The sequence below is a fragment of the Nelumbo lutea genome, chromosome 6, assembly GCF_056320005.1.
Source record: "Nelumbo lutea isolate HS-2025 chromosome 6, American lotus-T2T, whole genome shotgun sequence".
Lineage (NCBI taxonomy): Eukaryota > Viridiplantae > Streptophyta > Magnoliopsida > Proteales > Nelumbonaceae > Nelumbo > Nelumbo lutea.
In genome coordinates, this window is record NC_142689.1 from 25,624,499 (window position 1) to 25,643,376 (window position 18,878).

An 18,878-nucleotide genomic window follows, 5' to 3' on the forward strand; every position below is an offset into this window, starting at 1 on the left:
TTTTAATTGGTTGAGGTCGTCTTCCTGATTTTATGTACTCGGTGACTTCATTCATTTGGATTTTGTGAATGCTGTTACACAAGAGAATTTCTATCTTATCATGTTCGTATTACGAATTATCTCGAGTTCTTGACTAGATTTCTTTGGCGAAAAAAAGGTCATCAACGATAAAAGGCATAGGAGCTTGAAGGAACGCCTCTTTTCTATACGAGGAACCATTTCTTGAGGTTGGGAGTGATACTCAACATGAAGAACTTTCACGCATTATGCTCATTGAATTTCACTCCAATCCGAGTTATTTTATATGCATAGTTGCATACTAACGTTATTTGGCGAGCCGAGCTTGAGCAACGTGCTTGCAGTTAGGCCCAGCTTAAGCTTGTTTATTGTCCAGACTCAGACTCACAATCTTCTACTTTAACTTAGTCCTGGCCATAACCATCTGGCCTATAAACTCGGTTATCTATCTTGCTCATTTTTTTTATCAGCAACACAGAAAATATTTCATTAATTATGAGAGAAACATGATTACAATACAACAAGAGGTTGCGAAATGAACCAGCTATAGAAGCTGTCCCAATTCAGTACTACATTTGAGATCAAAACATATGTGTTCTATGTACCCCTTGCTTGGCTAAGCTGTCTGCCAAGGTATTAACAGTCCTCCTCACCCATTTCACTTGGATTAACATATCCTGTCATCCCGTGACAGCCATTTGAATTTTCTGAAATCATTCCTCAAATGCCATGCCACCCCTCCCCTTTAATCAATCACTTAACCACAGTTTTAGAGTCTCCCTCAATAATCAACCAACTAATACCCTGTTCCTTTGCCTTCTCAACCCCAAAAACTGCAACCAAAATCTTTGATCTTGCCACATCACCTTGCTCCACAGGGTCAGAGTATAAAGTGTTGAAGATTAATTAGTTTTATGATGTTTTTCTGAGTAGATGTTTTATGTTAGTTGTTAAATAGGAGGTGGGGACCACAATAGTTATGTGAGTCCAAATTTTATTATAATTTTGAGTGTTATATATGCTGTTTTATGTTTTGCTACCATTCTTTGTACTGTTCTATTATTTTAGTATAAATAATAAGTGAAGGGGGCGGTTAGATTATTGCTCTCTTTTCTTTTCAACTTATCTTCTTCTCCTTCTCTCTTCAAGAAACTACTTTCTTTCATTATTTTTTAATTTAGCAGATTCATACTTGGTATTAGAGCATCGACTAGAGTTTCTTGAAGCATTCTCATGCATCCCTAGATCAGCCGACTGCATGTAGTAAAGGGCTGATCGATCTGCTATAAATTGCCCAGTTCTTGGAGTTTTTGGTGGGATCTAGACATCAGGAAGGTGACCTACTGTTCGACATCAAAATCAGGAAGAACTGGAGTACGGGGAATAGTCTTAGAAAAGTTGGACTCTTTGTTTTTGATCTGATCTTGGGCGCCCAGGTATTGCTAGTTTTCTTTTGATTTCCTAAAGAGGGCGGTTTGGTTTATGAAATTTTCTAGGCCTCCCGGAGTGATCAATTAACTTTTCTCTTTATTGGGAGGCGTGAGGAGAGAGATTTCCCTTCAACTAGGGTTTTCTTCTTCCGAAAGGGTTGGTTTTTGTGTTTGTGATATTAAAATTTTTTTGAAGGTTTCCAATCTATTTTTTTTCTTACTGTTGAACTGTTTGAAGTAAAATGGAGAGCTGGAATATCGAGATGAAATTTACTGGTACTGTGGGACTGGGTGTTAGAGGTAGTAGTGATATTTTTGGGTTTGGGATCATTACTCCAGTAAAACTTGATGGTACAAATTATTTGGAGTGGGTACAATAAGCTCAGATGGCTATTGGTGCCCGTGGAAAATTAGGGTATCTCACTGGAGAGGAGAAGAAACCTGATACAAACTCTTCTCGATGGGTGCAAGAGAATTACATAGTAATCTCTTGGTTGTGTAATTCTATGTTACCTCATATTATAAAAAATTTCTTATGGGCTAATACTGCTAAGGAGATTTGGGATGGAGAGACTGAAACTTACTCTTAGAAGCAAAATGAAGCCAAAGCCTATCAGTTAAGAAATCGGGTGATAAGTATGAAACAGGGAGAAAAACCTCTTGCTGTATATTTCTCCATGCTGAAAACCCTATGACAGGAAATAAATCACTTAGAAACTGTGGTATGGGAAAGTGTAAATGATGCAACAACTTATCACAGACTGGTAGATAGGAATAGAGTTTTTGAGATCTTGGCAGGGTTGAACCCTGAATTTGACATTGCTAGGCAGCATATTCTTTCTAGGGAGGGTGTGACACTCTCATAGGCCTATGCTTTTGTCTCCTGAGAGGAGAGTAGGAGGAATGTAATGCTGAGACAGCTTGGGATTGACCAGTCGGCTATGGTTGATACAACAAAACGTAAGCCGAATGGAGACAGGGAGAGTAGTGAGACTAAAAGGGAAGATAAAAATGATTTTGTGTGTGATTATTGCAAGAAGCCTAAGCATACCAGGAACACTTGTTGGAAGTTTCATCCAAATCTTATGCCTGCTCGGATAAGAAACAAGAAGGGAAATGCAAATGTAGCCACTACAGGAGACTCTTCAGCCCCTTTCTCCCAAACTGATTGGGAATCCATTATAGTAGTAGTAGTGAGAATAGAATTGGAGAGGTTTGGACAGTTTATGAATAAGAAAGATTCACCCAGCTCTAGCCTTTCAGATGGACAACAGAATGCAGGAGCCAACTACACCACATCCTTTGCACATATAGGTAGTTCATATGCAACTGCAAATCTTGCATCCACTTCAGGTAAGGAGGGACCTCCCTGGATTATAGACTTGGGAGCATTTGAGCATATGACTAATGCCCCTACTATTTTCAGTTCCTATCAGTTGTGCTTTGGCAGAGACAAAGTCTCTACAGCAGATGGTTCACATATGCCCATTGCTGGGAAGGGGAAAGTTAGAGTGACCAATGATATAAATCTATCTTTTGTTTTACATGTCCTTGGACTTCATACCAACCTACTGTCTGTTAGTTCTTTGATAAAAAAATTGAATTGTTTTGTGACCTTTCTTCTTGGTAATTGTGTTTTGCAGGATCTGGAGTCAAAGAAGATGATTGGGAGTGGTCGTGAGGTGAATGGAATCTACCTTATGGATGAGATTCCGAGACATCAGGGCCATCATGTTAGTAGCAGCAATAGTAGTGGGTCAGAGTCAGTGAACCAGATTATGCTTTGGCACAATCGCTTGGGACATATTTCTTTTAGTTTTTTGAAATGTCTTTTTCCAAAGTTGTTTGAGTCTGTTCAATTATCTACTTTGGAGTATGAGAGTTGTCAGTTAGGAAAGCGTTGTAGACAGTCTTTTAAACCAAATAATAAAATAAGTACTTTTGCTTTTAATATTGTTCACACTGATGTATGGGGGCCATATCAAATCCCTTCCATCGGAGGATTCCGTTACTTTCTCTTGTTTGTGGATAATTATACACGATATTCTTAGATATATTTGATTAGATCATGTGATGAGGTTCCTAACTTAGTACAACAATTTCACCAGATGGTTCTCACACAATTTGGAGTGAGAACTGAGGCTTTTAGATCAAATAATGCCAGAGAGTACTTTGAGAAGGACCTAACCACATATCTCTTAGAACATGGTGTAGTTCATCAGAGCAGTTGTGCATATACACTACAACAGAATGGAGTTGATGAGAGGAAAAATAGACACATTGTGGAGGTGGCAAGGAGTCTTATGGTGTGTGCTTCAGTTACTGTTTAGTTCTGGGGAGATGGAATTCTTACAGCCATACATGTGATTAACCACGTTCCTTCCCGGACTTTGGAGTTTAAGGTGCCATTTATCCTTCTTTTTCCAGATGGAGAGATATTTCATATACCTCCGAAGGTTTTTGGTTGTGTTTCTTTTGTTCACATTCTTGGTCGTCATCGCAAGAAATTGGATCCTAAGGCCAAGAAATGTGTTTTGATTGGGTATGCTCATAACCAAAAGGGGTATTGCCGTTATGACCTAGTGTTGAGGAGCAAATTTGTCACTATGGATGTTACCTTTTTTGAATCCACATTTTTCTTCTCGAGTGGTTCTCCTCAGGGAGAGAGTTTTGGGGAGAAGAACTCACAATCTGTTCCTCTTCCTATTTCTGTGGTGCTTCCATTAGTTCAACCAGCATCTACATCAGTTCAGCCACCACCTGCACCATCAGTTCAACCAACATCAGTTCCACCAGCACCTGCACCTCCAGTTTCATTACCTGAGCCACTACGGGCAACCTCACAGCAATATCAGCGCCAGCAGATGATGGTTGGCTCTACACATCCTCAACCCACACCACTCTCTATCAGTCCTTCTGAAACTCTAGATTCGGCAGATACAGTTCCAGGTATTCCTCTTGAGCCTGAGCCTGTTATGTTTTCTAATGATAATGTTTTTGTCCCTAACACCATTGTTGCAGTTGATCCCACTGACCTTGATCTTCCCATTGCACTTCGTAAGGGGAAGAGAAAGTGTACAACCCACTTCATTTCACACCATCTTTCCTACAGTGCCTTATCACCCTCCTACCATGTTTTTCTTTCTTCCTTGGATTTTGTGTCTATATCTAGGAATGTTACTGTGGCTCTCTCCAAACCTGAGTGGAAAACAACCATGCAATATGAGATGGATACTTTGGTCAAAAACCAAACTTGGGAAATAGTTGATCTCCCCCTAGACAAGGAGGTAGTCGGATGTCGATGGGTATTCACAATGAAGTATAAGGCCGATGGAAAGATAGAGAGGTAGAAGGCAATGTTGGTAGCAAAAGGGTATGCTCAGACCTATGGTGTTGATTATCTAGAAACCTTTGCACCAGTAGCTAAGATGAGTTCAGTTCATATTTTTTTAGCTCTAGCAGCCACCTATTCATGGCCCTTGTTCTAGCTTGATGTCAAAAATGCTTTCCTCAATGGTGATTTACAGGATAGGTTATATATGGACATTCCAATAGGTTTTTATGAAAATGTTGGTAAAGGAAAGGTGTGCAGACTTAGAAAATCTTTGTATGGACTGAAACTGTCACCTAGGGCTTGGTTTGACAGGTTCAGAGGGGCACTCATCCGTTTTGGATACACACAGACACAGTTTGATCACACCCTCTTTGTGAAGATGAGAGATGCTTTGGTGTCAATTCTGTTTGTGTATGTGGATGATATAATGGTGACAGGAAATGATTTGGAGGAGATTGATGATCTCAAAAAATCATTGCAGCAAGAATTTGAGATCAAAGATCGTGGTGAGCTCAAATACTTCTTAGGGATTGAAGTTGCAAGATTCAAGCCTGGGATCTTCATTTCATAGAGAAAGTATGTACTTGACCTACTGCGAGAGACTGGGAAGCTGGGGACCAAACCAATAGACACTCCTATTGATCCAAATCATAGAATTAATGGTGTGGATGGTGAATTGGTAAAGGATATGGGGAAATATCAAAGAATGGTGGGCCGACTGCTGTATTTGTGTATGACACGACCAGATATTTTTTATGCTGTCAGTGTTATGAGTCAGTACATGCATGCACCTCGGGTTCAAAACTGGGAAGCTATTGAGAGAATATTTGCATATTTGAAAAAGCACCATGGTGGAGGCATTCTTTTCTCAAATCATCAGAATTTGAAGCTAGAATCCTATACAGATGTAGACTAGGCATGATGCTTAGATGACAAGAGGTCTACATCAGGAGTGTGTACCTTTGTAGGTGGAAACTTGATCTCCTGTAAGAGTAAGAAGCAAGCAATTGTGGCAAGGTCAAGTGCAGAGGTTGAGTATAGATCCATGGCTCATGGTGTCTCAGACTTCTTTGGGTTAGATCTCTTTTGAGTGAGATTGGGGTGAAAGCAGAGGAACCTATGATGTTATACTGTGACAATCAGGCTGCAATCAATATTGCCCACAATCCAATTCAGCATGATAGGACAAAACACATTGAAGTTGATAGACACTTTGTAAGAGAAAGGGTAACAACTGAAGAAGTTTGTTTGCCTTATGTTTCTTCAGAGTTGCAGCTGGTAGATGTTCTCACTAAAGGGGTGGCAAGGAACAAGCTTGAACATGATCTATGCAAGTTGGGAATGTGTGACATTTACTCCCAACTTGAGGGGGAGTGTTGAAGATTAATTAGTTTTATGATGCTTTTCTGAGTAGATGTTTTATGTTAGTTGTTAGATAGGATGTGGGGACCACAGTAGTTATGTGAGTCCAAATTTTATTATGTTTTTGAGTGATATATATGTTGTTTTATGTTTTGTCGCCTTGTAAGGGGGCGGCCAGATTATTGCTTTCTTTTCTTTTCAACTTCTCTTCTTCTTCTTCTCTTCTTCTCCTTCTCTCTTCAAGAAACTACTTTCTTTCATATATATATATATATATTTTTAAATTCAGCAGATTCCTACTTAGAGCAATTTTGTTCCCCTCTTCATCCCTAATGACTTCCCCAATACTTGAGGGGCCTGGGTTACCCAAACAGCTTCCATCAAAATTTAGTTTCTTCCAACCATTTATTGGGGGAGACCAAACCTCAACATATCCTTATCTTGTAGTTGAGGATGCAGCAATGGTACCCAAAGCTCGGAAGAAGTCTTCAACCTTGAAATCTAGAAACAACTTCAAACTTTTTGCCCAATGTGCTACTCTGAATGTTATAGTTTCAACCAAGGCTTCCTTGCTTATTTACAACTATATTCTTAATCGTTTACTGTCTTGTGAACTCTTAAGAGAATATTACCCTTTTTTCTCCTTTTTGAATGATCTGCCCCTATCAAGATGCTTTTGTCTGGATGTTTTTGACTTTTTTCTATTGTTTATTTTCTAATGATGCTAATACTAATGAAGTTATGATATCATAAATACATATTGATTCTCCCGATCTTTTTTTTTGTTATCAGATATTTATAGTTGCAGTTTGGAGGTTAGTAGAAGACCTGATCGTTTCTCAACTGTAGAAATTCGTTTGATGAACAGAAATTTTCATGCTACAGGTACTTAACATAAAATAGTGTGTGTATGTATCTATATCTATCTATCGATGTTTGAACTTTCAACTACAATTTTGTTCCTTATTACTTGCCTTCTTCTAGGTGTATGCTACTCGATAGAACTAGACTTCTATGAAATCCTTGGTGTTCCTAAAGATGCTAGCCAAGATGAAATCAAGAAAGCTTTTCATGTGGTATGTCTTAGGCTGACCCTATATGGGGAATGACTCTTGCATATTGCATCTTTTAGTTTTTAAAAACCTTTGTAATTTTATCAGTACGTTGCAATGCTATTATACTTTTCAGCCTTATTTCTTTATTAGATTCTATTATTTGGTTTTATACTTCATTTTTACCATTTGCATGCTTATGCCAGCTTTGAGGATTAACATAATGTTTTGAAAATTGTAATTGTATTGTAAATTACAAGGGGTTTGAATTGAATTGTATTGCAAATTGTAAGCTTTTCTTATTCATAAAAAAAAATTGTAAGATTTTCTAGAGGTGGTTAAAAAAATGTTGGTCTGAAAAATAAGTGATTTTGCACTATACCAACTTTCATCCTATAGACATCATATAAGTAGGTATTAATGGCGATTATACCACTTGCACAATAACCAATATTCAATAGATAATATGATCAAGTTCAACTTTAATTTTTTGAAGCCAACTGAGGGGTGGCTTAGTTGGTATGTTAGCTGGTTTGCTCCAGCATAGACGTGGATTCGATTCCCACAACCACCGACTTTGGGGAAGGGTGGGGGGAGGAGTTATTAGTGGTGCATATCACCAAATGCCAAAAAAACTTTAATTATTTGAAGAGCTATAATTGCTAAATTATTGAAAGGCATACATATTATAGAGTTGTAGGCAACCAAGATAATATGCATGCAAGAGTTGAATAATTCAAAGTACACATTAGTACAGTACCAATTGTAGCTATAATTAAAAAAAAAATCAAATTCTGAGATCATGCATAGTTTTAAAATTTAAACATTGCAATTCATGTATGTTAGAGCTAGCTGAATAAGGGTAAATTAGTCATTTTATTTCTGTTAAGTTATGTGCTTATGTTGCAGTTTTAATAGAGACTTCCTGTCCCATACTTAAAGTGGAGGCAATTTAGTCTTTGTACTACTAATTAGAGGCTAATCCATATTAAGGGTCGACTGATAGGGTTTAGTCTATTAGGTTCGAATGTTATCTTCTTTTTCTTCTTCTTCTTCTGCTCTTCTCCTGGTTCGAACTACTGTCGCTACAAGACAAACATGGTATCAGAGCAGGACGTTGCTCTCTAAATTTCCTCACCTGCTCCTCCTGTTCGTGACCTCATTTTTTTTCTTTCTTCTTTATGGTTTGAAAAATGGAGAACACAGATTCGACCTATGTCTGAGAACACTTCAGTCCTTCCTCTACGCAGAACTTGGTTGTTTTTCAAGAAAAAAAAACAACCTCAGAAGTGGATGGTCGACTGAAGCTCTCCATCGAAGGTTGGTTACCTTTTTTTTGTACTGTTGGTATTTCTGGGTTGAAAGCCTTCAAAATCTCCTTGGACTGATCAGAACCTAGAGAACTAGGTTGTTTGTAGCCTTGGTTCTTGGAAAAAGGTCCAAGAACAGGCTTTGTTTACAGTGGCCGAATGGTGTAAGGGTATGCTTGCCCTTTATGTTGGTTTGTAGTTGTTTTGAAGGCTTTGTTGGTCACAAGTGACCTGAATTGAATGATAGGTTACTGTAGTTGCAGTAGTTGATGTTTTCTTTGGACTTGTAGTGCCCTCTGAAAAGGTCAGATAGATCTGTACCATGTGTGAAGCTATGGTTGTGTGATGGTGCTTGTGATGTTCAATCTCTATTGAGTAGCTTTAAGAGGGCTTGTATGTGGTCAGTGAGTTGCTGCATTAATGTCAATTTGATTCATGGTTTTGTGAAATCAGTAGTGGTGTGAACAAGAACAAAAGTTTGTGTACCTATCAACTGTGTTTGGGGACTGATTGATTGTGACTGGTTGTAAGCCTATCATCTGTATTTGGGGACTGTTGTAGTGTCTGGAACATCAAACTCCTGACAATAGTACTTAGTTGGCGACTAGGAATTCAGATTAGAAGTAGTATTGGAAGAGCATCATGGCAGCAATTGGAGATGGTTGTAGTGATAAGAAACCTAGTGTTGTGATTCCCTCTGACTATCTGGGTGTGCAGATGACTTCAATTAAACTTAATGGTGAGAACTATGTACCATGAGCCAAGTTAGTGGAAGTTTTTCTCAAGGCAAAGAGGAAAGTGAAGCATGTGAAGGAAGATAAACCACCAGCTGACTCTTCAGGGTTTGATGACTGGGAACAGGAAGATGCCCAAATCATGACATGGTTATGGAATAGTATGGAACCCAAAATAAGTGCCAACTTTATGTTCATAGATACAACTAAGGACATATGGGAACATGCCAAGAAGCTTTATTCTGGGCAGGATAATATTACAAGGGTATATCAACTCTATCAGGAGTATTTCGATCTACAGTAAGGGAATAAAACCCTAAAAGAGTACTATGCTAGTATGAAGAACCTCAGAAATGAATTCAATGTCTGTCATCCCTTCACTCCAGATGTTAAGGTTCAACAACAACAGGGGGAACAACTAGATGTCACTAGGTTCTTAGTGGGGTTGAAATCAGAATATGAACCAGTTAGGGCCCAAATATTGGGAGGCTCCACTCTTCCTACACTTAGGAAGTTTTTGCACGGCTTCGTAGGATTTCTTTGAGACATATAGAGAATCCCACACAGTCTGATAGATCAACATTTGTGATAGCTAGAGGAGGTGGATGTGGTACTAGAGGGGGAGGACATGCCTCCCGAGGAGGTCGTGGTGGTTCCGTATTTGGCCGTGGTAGTGGTCGTGACTTAGGGGGAGGCCGTGGTAAAGGAAAAAGTAACTCTACAAGGAAGTGTACCCATTGTGGCAGAGACAGACATTCGGTGAATTTCTTTTATGATCTCCATGGCCCTCCTACATGGGCCAATCATGCAGTAGCTAGTGGGGTTGATGTCAGTGATAACCAACAGGTAGATCTAACACCTTACACATCTACATCTATTTCCGGGAAGGAGATGGTGAGTGTACCGTGTGATGAGTATGAGAGATTCCTTCAGGTTACTTCACAACATACTACAACCACCCTTGTCCACTCAGATATAGTTTGTCTGGCATCCAAACCCTCTCCCTGAATTATTGACTCTAGAGCCTCTGATTACATGACTGGGACTTTAGGTGTGTTCTCCTCCCTCTTTGAAACTTTCACATCTCAAACTGTTACCCTTGCCAACGATTCCTCTTCTCCCGTCTGTGGTGTTGGTAATGTTGACACGGCTTCTCTTTCTTTATCATCTGTTCTATATGCCCTAAGTTTCTATTTAATCTTATGTCTGTTAGTAAATTAACCAAGATTCTTAATTGCTCTATTACATTTTCCCTTCCTTTTGTGTTTTTCAGGATCTCAAGACAGGGAAGAAGATTTGTGGGGGGCATGAGGCTGGTGGATTGTATTACCTTGATGGTGGTGGATCGTCAGTTGCACTTCAGACTTCACTCGCTCCTCTATAGTGGCATTGTCGACTGGGACATCCATCTCTCAAGGCACTCAAGGTACTAGTTCCGTCATTGAGTCATTTGTTGTCTTTACAGTGTGAGTCATGTCAGTATGGGAAACATTGTCGTGTTCCCTTCAGTCCTAGAGTTTCAGTTGCACTTCAGACTTCACTCACTCCTCTACAGTGGCATTGTCGACTGGGACATCCATCTCTCAAGGCACTCAAGGTACTAGTTCCGTCATTGAGTCATTTGTTGTCTTTACAGTGTGAGTCATGTCAGTATGGGAAACATTGTCGTGTTCCCTTCAGTCCTAGAGTTGATAGTCGTATGTTGAGTCCTTTTGCTTTAGTTCATTCTGATGTTTGGGGTTCGATTAAAATAAAGTCTTATAATTGTTGCAAGTATTTTGTCACTTTTATTAATGATTGTTGAAGGATGACATGGATTTATTTAATGAAAGAAAGGAGTGAATTATTTTCCAATTTTCAAAAATTCCATGCTAAATTACGTACACAATTTGGTGTTTCAATCAAAGTTCTTCGTTCAGATAATGGTCGTGAATACTTTCTTACTTCCTTTCAACAGTATTTAGAACAACATGGCATCATTCATCAAACTTCATGTGCATCCACTTCTCAACAAAATGGAGTGGCTGAGCGAAAGAACCGTCATTTCCTTGAAATTGCTCGGTCTATTCTTCATCATATGAGTGTTCCTAAACGATTTTGGAGTGATGCTGTACTTACAGCGTGTTTCCTTATTAATTGGATCCCCTTCATTCTTCATGATCGGTCTCCCTTCTCTATTTTGTTCCTCACCTTGTCTCCCTTTCCATTATCACCCCGTATATTTGGCTGTGCGTGTTTTGTTTACAATCTGAGTCATGGGATAGACAAGCTGGATGCACGCTCTATTAAGTGTGTCTTTCTTGGCTACTCTCGGACTCAAAAAGGGTACAAGTGTTATAATCCCATTACTTGAAAGTGCTATGTCTATCTTGATGTCACATTGTTTTATTTCTTTTCAACAGTATTTAGAACAACATGGCATCATTCATCAAATTTCATGTGCATCCACTCCTCAACAAAATGGGGTGGCTGAACGAAAGAACCGTCATCTCCTTGAAACTGCTCGGTCTATTCTTCATCATATGGGTGTTCCTAAACGATTTTGGAGTGATGCTGTACTTACAACGTGTTTCCTTATTAATTGGATGCCCTCCTTCATTTTTCATGATCGGTCTCCCTTCTCTATTTTGTTCCCCACCTTGTCTCCCTTTCCATTATCACCCCGTATCTTTGGCTGTGTGTGCTTTGTTTACAATTTGAGTTCTGGGATAGACAAGCTGGATGCACGCTCTATTAAGTGTGTCTTTTTTGGCTATTCTCGAACTCAAAAAGGGTACAAGTGTTACAATCCCATTACTCGGAAGTGCTATGTCTGTCTTGATGTCACATTTTTTGAGTCTGTCCCCTTCTTTTCGGGACCTGAAGCATCGGTGTTTCCACCTTTGCTTCCTCTTCCTCTTCCAGTCAGTGATCCCGTTCTGGGTGTTCTAGTTGGGGTTGACCCTTCACCTCCTTCAGTGTAGATCCCTACTGAACGACCACCGATCTGGCATGTGTATACTCATTGACAGACATCGGCTCCTCCTCCAGCTTTTACCTCGTCTGCGGATCTTGTTGTTGCTCCTATCCCAGAACCTTCAGGACTTGATCTTCTCATTGCTTTACGGAAAGGTAAATGTAGTTGTACCCTCCATTCAATTTCCAATTTTGTTTCAGTCTCTTGCCTTTCCGCTTCACATCGCCGGCTTGTTTCACTGTTGTCATCTATTTTTGTACCTAAGGATGTTCAATATGCTCTTAGCTCACCTGGATGGCGGCATGCGATGGAGGAGGAACTCTCTGCCCTTCGGCATGCTCAAACGTGGGAGCTCACTACTCTTTCTCCTGGTAAGCATGTTGTGGGTTGTAAATGGGTGTATGCTATTAAATACTTGTCGGATGGTAGTGTGGAGCATCTGAAGGCCAGACTTGTTGCTAAAGGTTATTCACAGTTGTATGGGGTGGACTATATGGAGACCTTCTCTCTAGTGGCTAAGATTGGCTCTGTCCGTGTCTTAATTTCCCTGGCAGTTATGTATGATTGGCCCTTGTTTCAACTTGACATTAAAAATGCCTTCCTTCATGGTGACCTTATGGAGGAGGTATATATGGAGCATCCACCTGAGTTTGTTGCTCAAAGGGAGGATGGTAAGGTGTGTAGATTGAAAAAGGCAATTTATGGGTTGAAACAATCACCTCTTGCTTGGTTTGGGAAGTTAGTGAAGTGGTGAAGAATTTTGGAATGAAACAATGCCAGGTTGACCATGTTGGTTCGGCTGCCTTAATTTGTTTGTTTTATCTTTGTTGTGTTTTAAGACATTAGTTATTGGGCCTAATCTTATTTAGTGTTTTATTTGACTAGGTGTCCCATCACTAATCAGGGGCATTCTAGTCTATTTATGTAACATTATGTAATGCTCTTATATATAATAGATTAGGGCTGGTTGAGAGTGATATTGCCGCCCTTCTCATATCTTCTCCTTCTTCTTCTTCTTCTTCTCTTCTCATTCAACAGCCTTATTCCAGCAAACATGGTATCAGAGCTCTAATCTTTCGCCTGGTTACAACAACCATTTCTTCTTCTACTTGCATATACCTGTCTCTCTTTTTCTTTTCTATCTTGGTTGCTGTAAAGAAGCCCTAGGGTTGGTCGTAGAACAAAGTAGGACCTACATCTAAGGTTTCCCTTGGTTGTAGGGCCCAAGGGGAGTTAGACCCAGAAGCTGATGCCCTAATAGGCACAATACAACAAATTGTAGCCATTCGGCTAAGAGGGATCTGTGTAGAACAGATCTAGGAGGGAGGACTGATCTCTGCAGTCCCTAGAACTGTTCGTGGGTGAGGTTATTGCCTGCGATAGCAGTGATTAGCACACAGTAGAAGCCAACACAGCAAGTTGCAGGCTGCGACAACAGTGATTAGAACACAACAGAGGGTCGCACAACAGATTATAGTCTGTGACAACAGTAATTAGGGCACAGTGCAGCAGCATAGTACTCGGTGTTTTAGCTCTGTGATGGGTTCTCAGGACTGAGTTTCAGTGCAACAGGTTCCGTAAGTTTGAAACAGTTCTCTATATATTGTGTTTACAGTCTTGACATTTACAAGTAGGAGAAGATGTCTTTCATATCCGGGGAAGTGTCTTCTAGAGATGTTAGGGCTTGTGGGAGGTCTCCTAATCTGGAGAATCCAAATCTGCACTGCTTATAGATCACAAATGTGTTGTTGGATGAGTACAACTTTAGAGAATAGTCTGTTTCAGCCATGCTCTTCATCACATCCCGGGAACTCATTGGTTACTTGGACGGGCAGAAGAAGGAACTCGAAGTGGGGAGTGCTGAATATGCAGCTTGGCGCAAGGAGAATGCTACAATTATGTCCTGGCTACTTGCTTCAATGACTCCAAGGGTAGCTAGGACTGTTCAACATTGCTGCCTTGAGGCAAGGAGATATGAGTGTGGCAACATATTTTGCTACACTAGAAGGACTATGGGAAGAGCTAGATCATCACCTTATTATTGATTGGGAGAATGCCAGAGACGAGGAAAAGCATGACAAACAGGTTGAAGATGGTAGAGCATTTAATTTTTGGCTGGCCTAGATCCAATATATGAGAGCATAAGGTCCCAAATTTTGGGAAGGGATGAAATGCCTGACTTACATCATGTCTACTACGTTGTGAGGAATGAAGAGGTGAGAAGAAAAGAGATGCAGGTTGATACTCAAACTAAACTAGCTGAACAGTCTGTGGAACATTTGGCCCTAATCTCTACAAATCAAAAAGGGAACAAGTACTCGGACAAGAGACATCTGAAGTGCACCCACTGTGGAGGAGAAAGGCATGTGAAAGAGAAATGTTGGGTTTTCTATCCGCATCTGGAGCCAGCTGCATTGAGGAAAGATAAGAAGCATCAGAAAGGTCAACCTACAAGTGGGAATCTGCCTGCGAGTCACAGTGATGAGGGTTCAAAACACTCATCCACAGTTACTTCCTCTTCCATGGGACAGACTACTAATTCCCCTGGAATCGGGTCCTTGGGTTTTACTGCTGATGAGGTAGAGGTACTTAGCTAGGCCCTAGCCTGTCTAAGGTCCAATTCTCTTGCTTCCACCTCCCTTGCCAGATCAGGTACTGTTGTCTTTGCCTCTAGTGCAACTAGTACTATTGATTCTACCTCTTGGATTATTGATTCTGGTGCAACTGACCACATGACACACATGTCTTCTCTATTTTCTTCCTATCATTTAATGTCTGGCCAAGATAAGATGAGGGTTGCTGATGGTTCTCTCTCTACCAATTTTGGGAAAGGAGTGGTTGACCTAAGCAAGGATCTCTCACTCAAATTTGTCTTGCATGTTCCCAATCTTTCTTTAAATCTTTTATCTGTTTCAAAGCTTACCAAAACTTTGAATTGTAGCATAATCTTTTTTCCTACTCATTGTGTCTTTCAGGACAGATTGACGAAGATAACAATTGGGAGCGGTCATGAATGTGGAGGTCTCTACTACCTTGATGCAGACATCAGTTCGGCCTTACAAACATTTACTACTAGTAGTCGGTCCAATGTGGAGTCAATAGCTAGGTTACATTTGTGGCATGCTAGGTTAGGTCATTTACCATTTTCATCATTGGAAGTGTTGTTTCCAAACTTATTCAAAGGTGTTTCAAGTCAAGAGTTAGTCTGTGAAGTTTGTCAACTATTAAAGCAATGTAGAACTGTTTATTCAACTTCTAATAATGAAATTCAAGCTTCTTTTGACTTAGTCCACTCTGATGTTTGGGGCCCCTCTCCCATTATTTCTGTTGATGGCTTTCGATACTTTATCAGTTTTATTGATCACTATTCTCGATGCACATGGATCTACTTATTAAAAGCACGAGATGAAGTGTCGTGGGTAACCATGACATTTTGCAAAATGATTGAAACACAATTCGGCAAGAAAATCAAACAATTCAGGTCAGATAATGCTGCTGAATATTTTGAAAGGTCTTTGAATCTGTTTATGGAGGATGTTGGAATGATACATCAGTCATCTTGTGCTAGTACTCCCTAACAGAATGGGGTTGTTGAATGCAAGAATAGACACCTATTGGAGACTGCTCGAGCCTTACTATTTCAGCACAAAGTTCCAAAAAACTATTGGTTTCAAGCAATCCTTACTGCATCATATTTGATAAATCGAATGCCGTCCAAGGTATTGGGGATGAAAACTCCTTTCTCTGTTCTTTGCCCTCACCTTCCCGACTTTTCTCTTCCATTGAGAGTCTTTGGTTGTGTTTGCTTTGTACATGTCAAGGATCCGCAGAAGACCAAATTGGATCCTAGGGCTACGAAAGGAATCTTTTTGGGGTACTCCCCTACTCAGATGGGGTACAAGTGTTGTGATCCAGTCACCAAGAAAAAATGTCACAAAGGATGTGGTATTCTTTGAGTCTCAATCCTATTTTCGTTCTTCCCAGAATCCTCTTCAGGGGGAGACTAGTGGGATGGAAGAGGATTCTTCTGTTCCCTCCTTTGTGCCTCTCTCTACCTCGAACCTTCCATCTTCTCTTCCTGATCCACCTAGTTGTGGTATTCCGGGTGATTCTAGTGAGGCTCCCATTGTTCCAGCTACTACTAGTGATGTTGCAGATGTTACTGAAGGCTTCAATAGGCAGCAAAGATATATCAGAATCACCTACAACAGAAGGAAGAAGGGTCCTCTAACTCATGACAACAACCAACTGGACCCGGATCAACTTGTCTCAGAAACTCAAGGTAATCCTATCAATTCCTTTGACTTGGATCTTCCTATTGCCCTTCGTAAGTCTACCCGTTCTTGTACTATCAGACACCCCATTGCTGATTTTGTGTCTTACTCACAATTGTCTCATCGTTATTGTTCTTTTGTGTCTACTCTCTCTTCTGTGCATGTCCTTACTAGGTATTTAGAGGCAATATCTGACCCAAAATGGAAAGAGGCTATGGACGAAGAAATGAATGCCTTAATGAAAGCAGGGACTTGGGAATTAGTGGATCTACCAGAAGGGAAAGGCGCTGTTGGTTGCAAGTGGGTGTTCACTATGAAGCATAGGGAGGATGTGTCCATTGAAAGGTATAAGGCTAGATTGGTAGCAAAAGGGTTTACTCAAAAAGAAGGGATTGACTACAAAGAAACCTTTGCTCCAGTAGCAAAACTCAACACAATCCGAGTTCTATTATCATTATCTGCAAATTTCTCATGGGAGCTACATCAGTTGGACGTGAAGAATGCTTTCTTAAATGGCGACTTACATGAAGAGGTATTCATGGATCCTCCACCAGGTTATGGGTTTGGCAAGAAGGTATGTAGATTGAGAAAAGCTCTATACGGTCTTAAGCAGTCTCCTCGTGGTTGGTTTGAGAAGCTATGTGGGGCCATGAAAAAAGGGGGTTACACTCAAAGTGGGGCAGATCATATCCTGTTCATAAGGAAGAGGAATGGCGAACTTACAACACTTATTGTCTATGTGGATGATATGGTAATTACAGGGGAAGAGGTTAAAAGACTAAAGGAGGTCTTGGCTGCTGAATTTGAGATCAAAGACCTGGGCCAACTGAGATATTTTCTTGGGATTGAAGTTGCTAGATCCAAAGAGGGCATCTATATATGTCAGTGGAAATACATCCTTGATCTTCTATAAGAGACATGCATGATGGGGTGTGGGCCAGCAGATACTCCAATAGAACATAACCATGGTCTACAGGAGCCTGTAGGAGAGGACTATCTTGATAAGGAAAGATACCAAAAGCTGGTGGGGAAGTTGATTTACCTGTCCCTCACTCGCCCTAACATTGCTTATGCTATACATGTTGTCAGTCAGTTCATGCACACACCTAAAATCCCTCACATGAAAGTTGTGGAAAGGATCCTCAGATATTTGAAGTTTTGCCCGGGGGAAGGAATTCTGTTTAGAAAAAAACAATAAAATTGAAGTTGAAGGATATACTAATGCAGATTGGGCTGGCTCTGTTGGGGACAAGAAGTCTACTTCCGGGTACTTCACCTTTGTTGGAGGAAATTTAGTTACATGGAGGAGTAAAAAACAAAATGTGGTGGCTAGACCTAGTGCATAGGCCGAATATCGAGCTATGGCTCATGGTATTGCTGAACTTCTATGGCTTAAGATCCTTCTTGGTGAACTTGGAATAAAGATCGAGTGCCCTCTCAAGTTGTACTGTGGCAACAAGGCTGCCATCAACATTGCAAATAACCAGTGCAACATGATAGAATGAAACATATTGAGATAGACCGCCACTTTGTCAGAGAAAGAATCGTCTTAGGAGAACTCTGCATTCCTTATACTCCCTCTGAGATGCAGATTGTAGATGTTCTACTAAATGGCTAGCTACAGTGAAATTCTTAGACTTACTTGGCAAACTAAACATGATTGACATCCATGCTTAGCTTGAGGGGGAGTGTTGGTTCGACTGTCTTAATTTGTTTGTTTTATCTTTGTTGTGTCTTAAGACATTAGTTATTGGGCCTACTCTTATTTAGTGTTTTATTTGACTAGGTGTCCCATCACTAATCAGGGGCATTCTAGTCTATTTATGTAACATTATGTAATGCTCTTATTAATAATAGATTAGGGCTGGCTGAGAGTGATATTGCCGCCCTTCTCATATCTTCTCCTTCTTCTTCTTCTCTTCTCATTCGACAGCCTTATTCCAGCAAACAGACCACTCGGTGTTCAGCTCTGATTCAGAGACCGGAAAGATTTTATTAGTGGTCTATGTGGATGATATTGTCATAACTGGTATTGACAAATTGGGGATCGGTAAACTAAAGGTCTTTCTGCAAAATCATTTTCAAACAAAAGACCTTGGGACATTGAAGTATTTATTGAGTATAGAAGTTGCTAGATCAGGACAAGGTGTAAACCTATGCCAAAGAAAATATGTTCTTGATCTGCTGGATGAAACATGACTATTAGGTGCAAAACTGGTTGAAACTCCCATGGAGCCAAATGCTAAGTTGAGCAGTGATACAGGGGAAATCTTTGATGATCTTGGAAGTTATAGACGGTTAGTGGGTAAGCTAAACTATTTGACTATCACGAGACTAGACATCTCCTTTGCAGTTAGTGTGGTGAGCCAATTTATGCAGAACCCTCGGATACCTCATTGGAATGCAGT

At 40.2% G+C, this 18,878-nt stretch overlaps 1 protein-coding gene across 3 annotated transcripts in view; it reads left to right on the forward strand.

The window, feature by feature from the left end:
* The window catches only part of ATJ1 (DNAJ heat shock family protein), an 82,295-nt gene that overhangs the window by 573 nt on the left and 62,844 nt on the right, over positions 1-18,878 (forward strand). For 2 of the 3 annotated variants that reach the window (XM_088951982.1, XM_088951981.1), the window contains exons 3-4: positions 6,937-7,029; positions 7,129-7,220. In XM_088951982.1, coding sequence (XP_088808108.1) covers positions 6,937-7,029; positions 7,129-7,220 — 185 coding nt within the window. Of the gene's footprint in view, positions 1-157; positions 228-6,936; positions 7,030-7,128; positions 7,221-18,878 lie in introns of all 3 variants that reach the window. The other variant, XM_088951983.1, reaches the window with a different exon arrangement.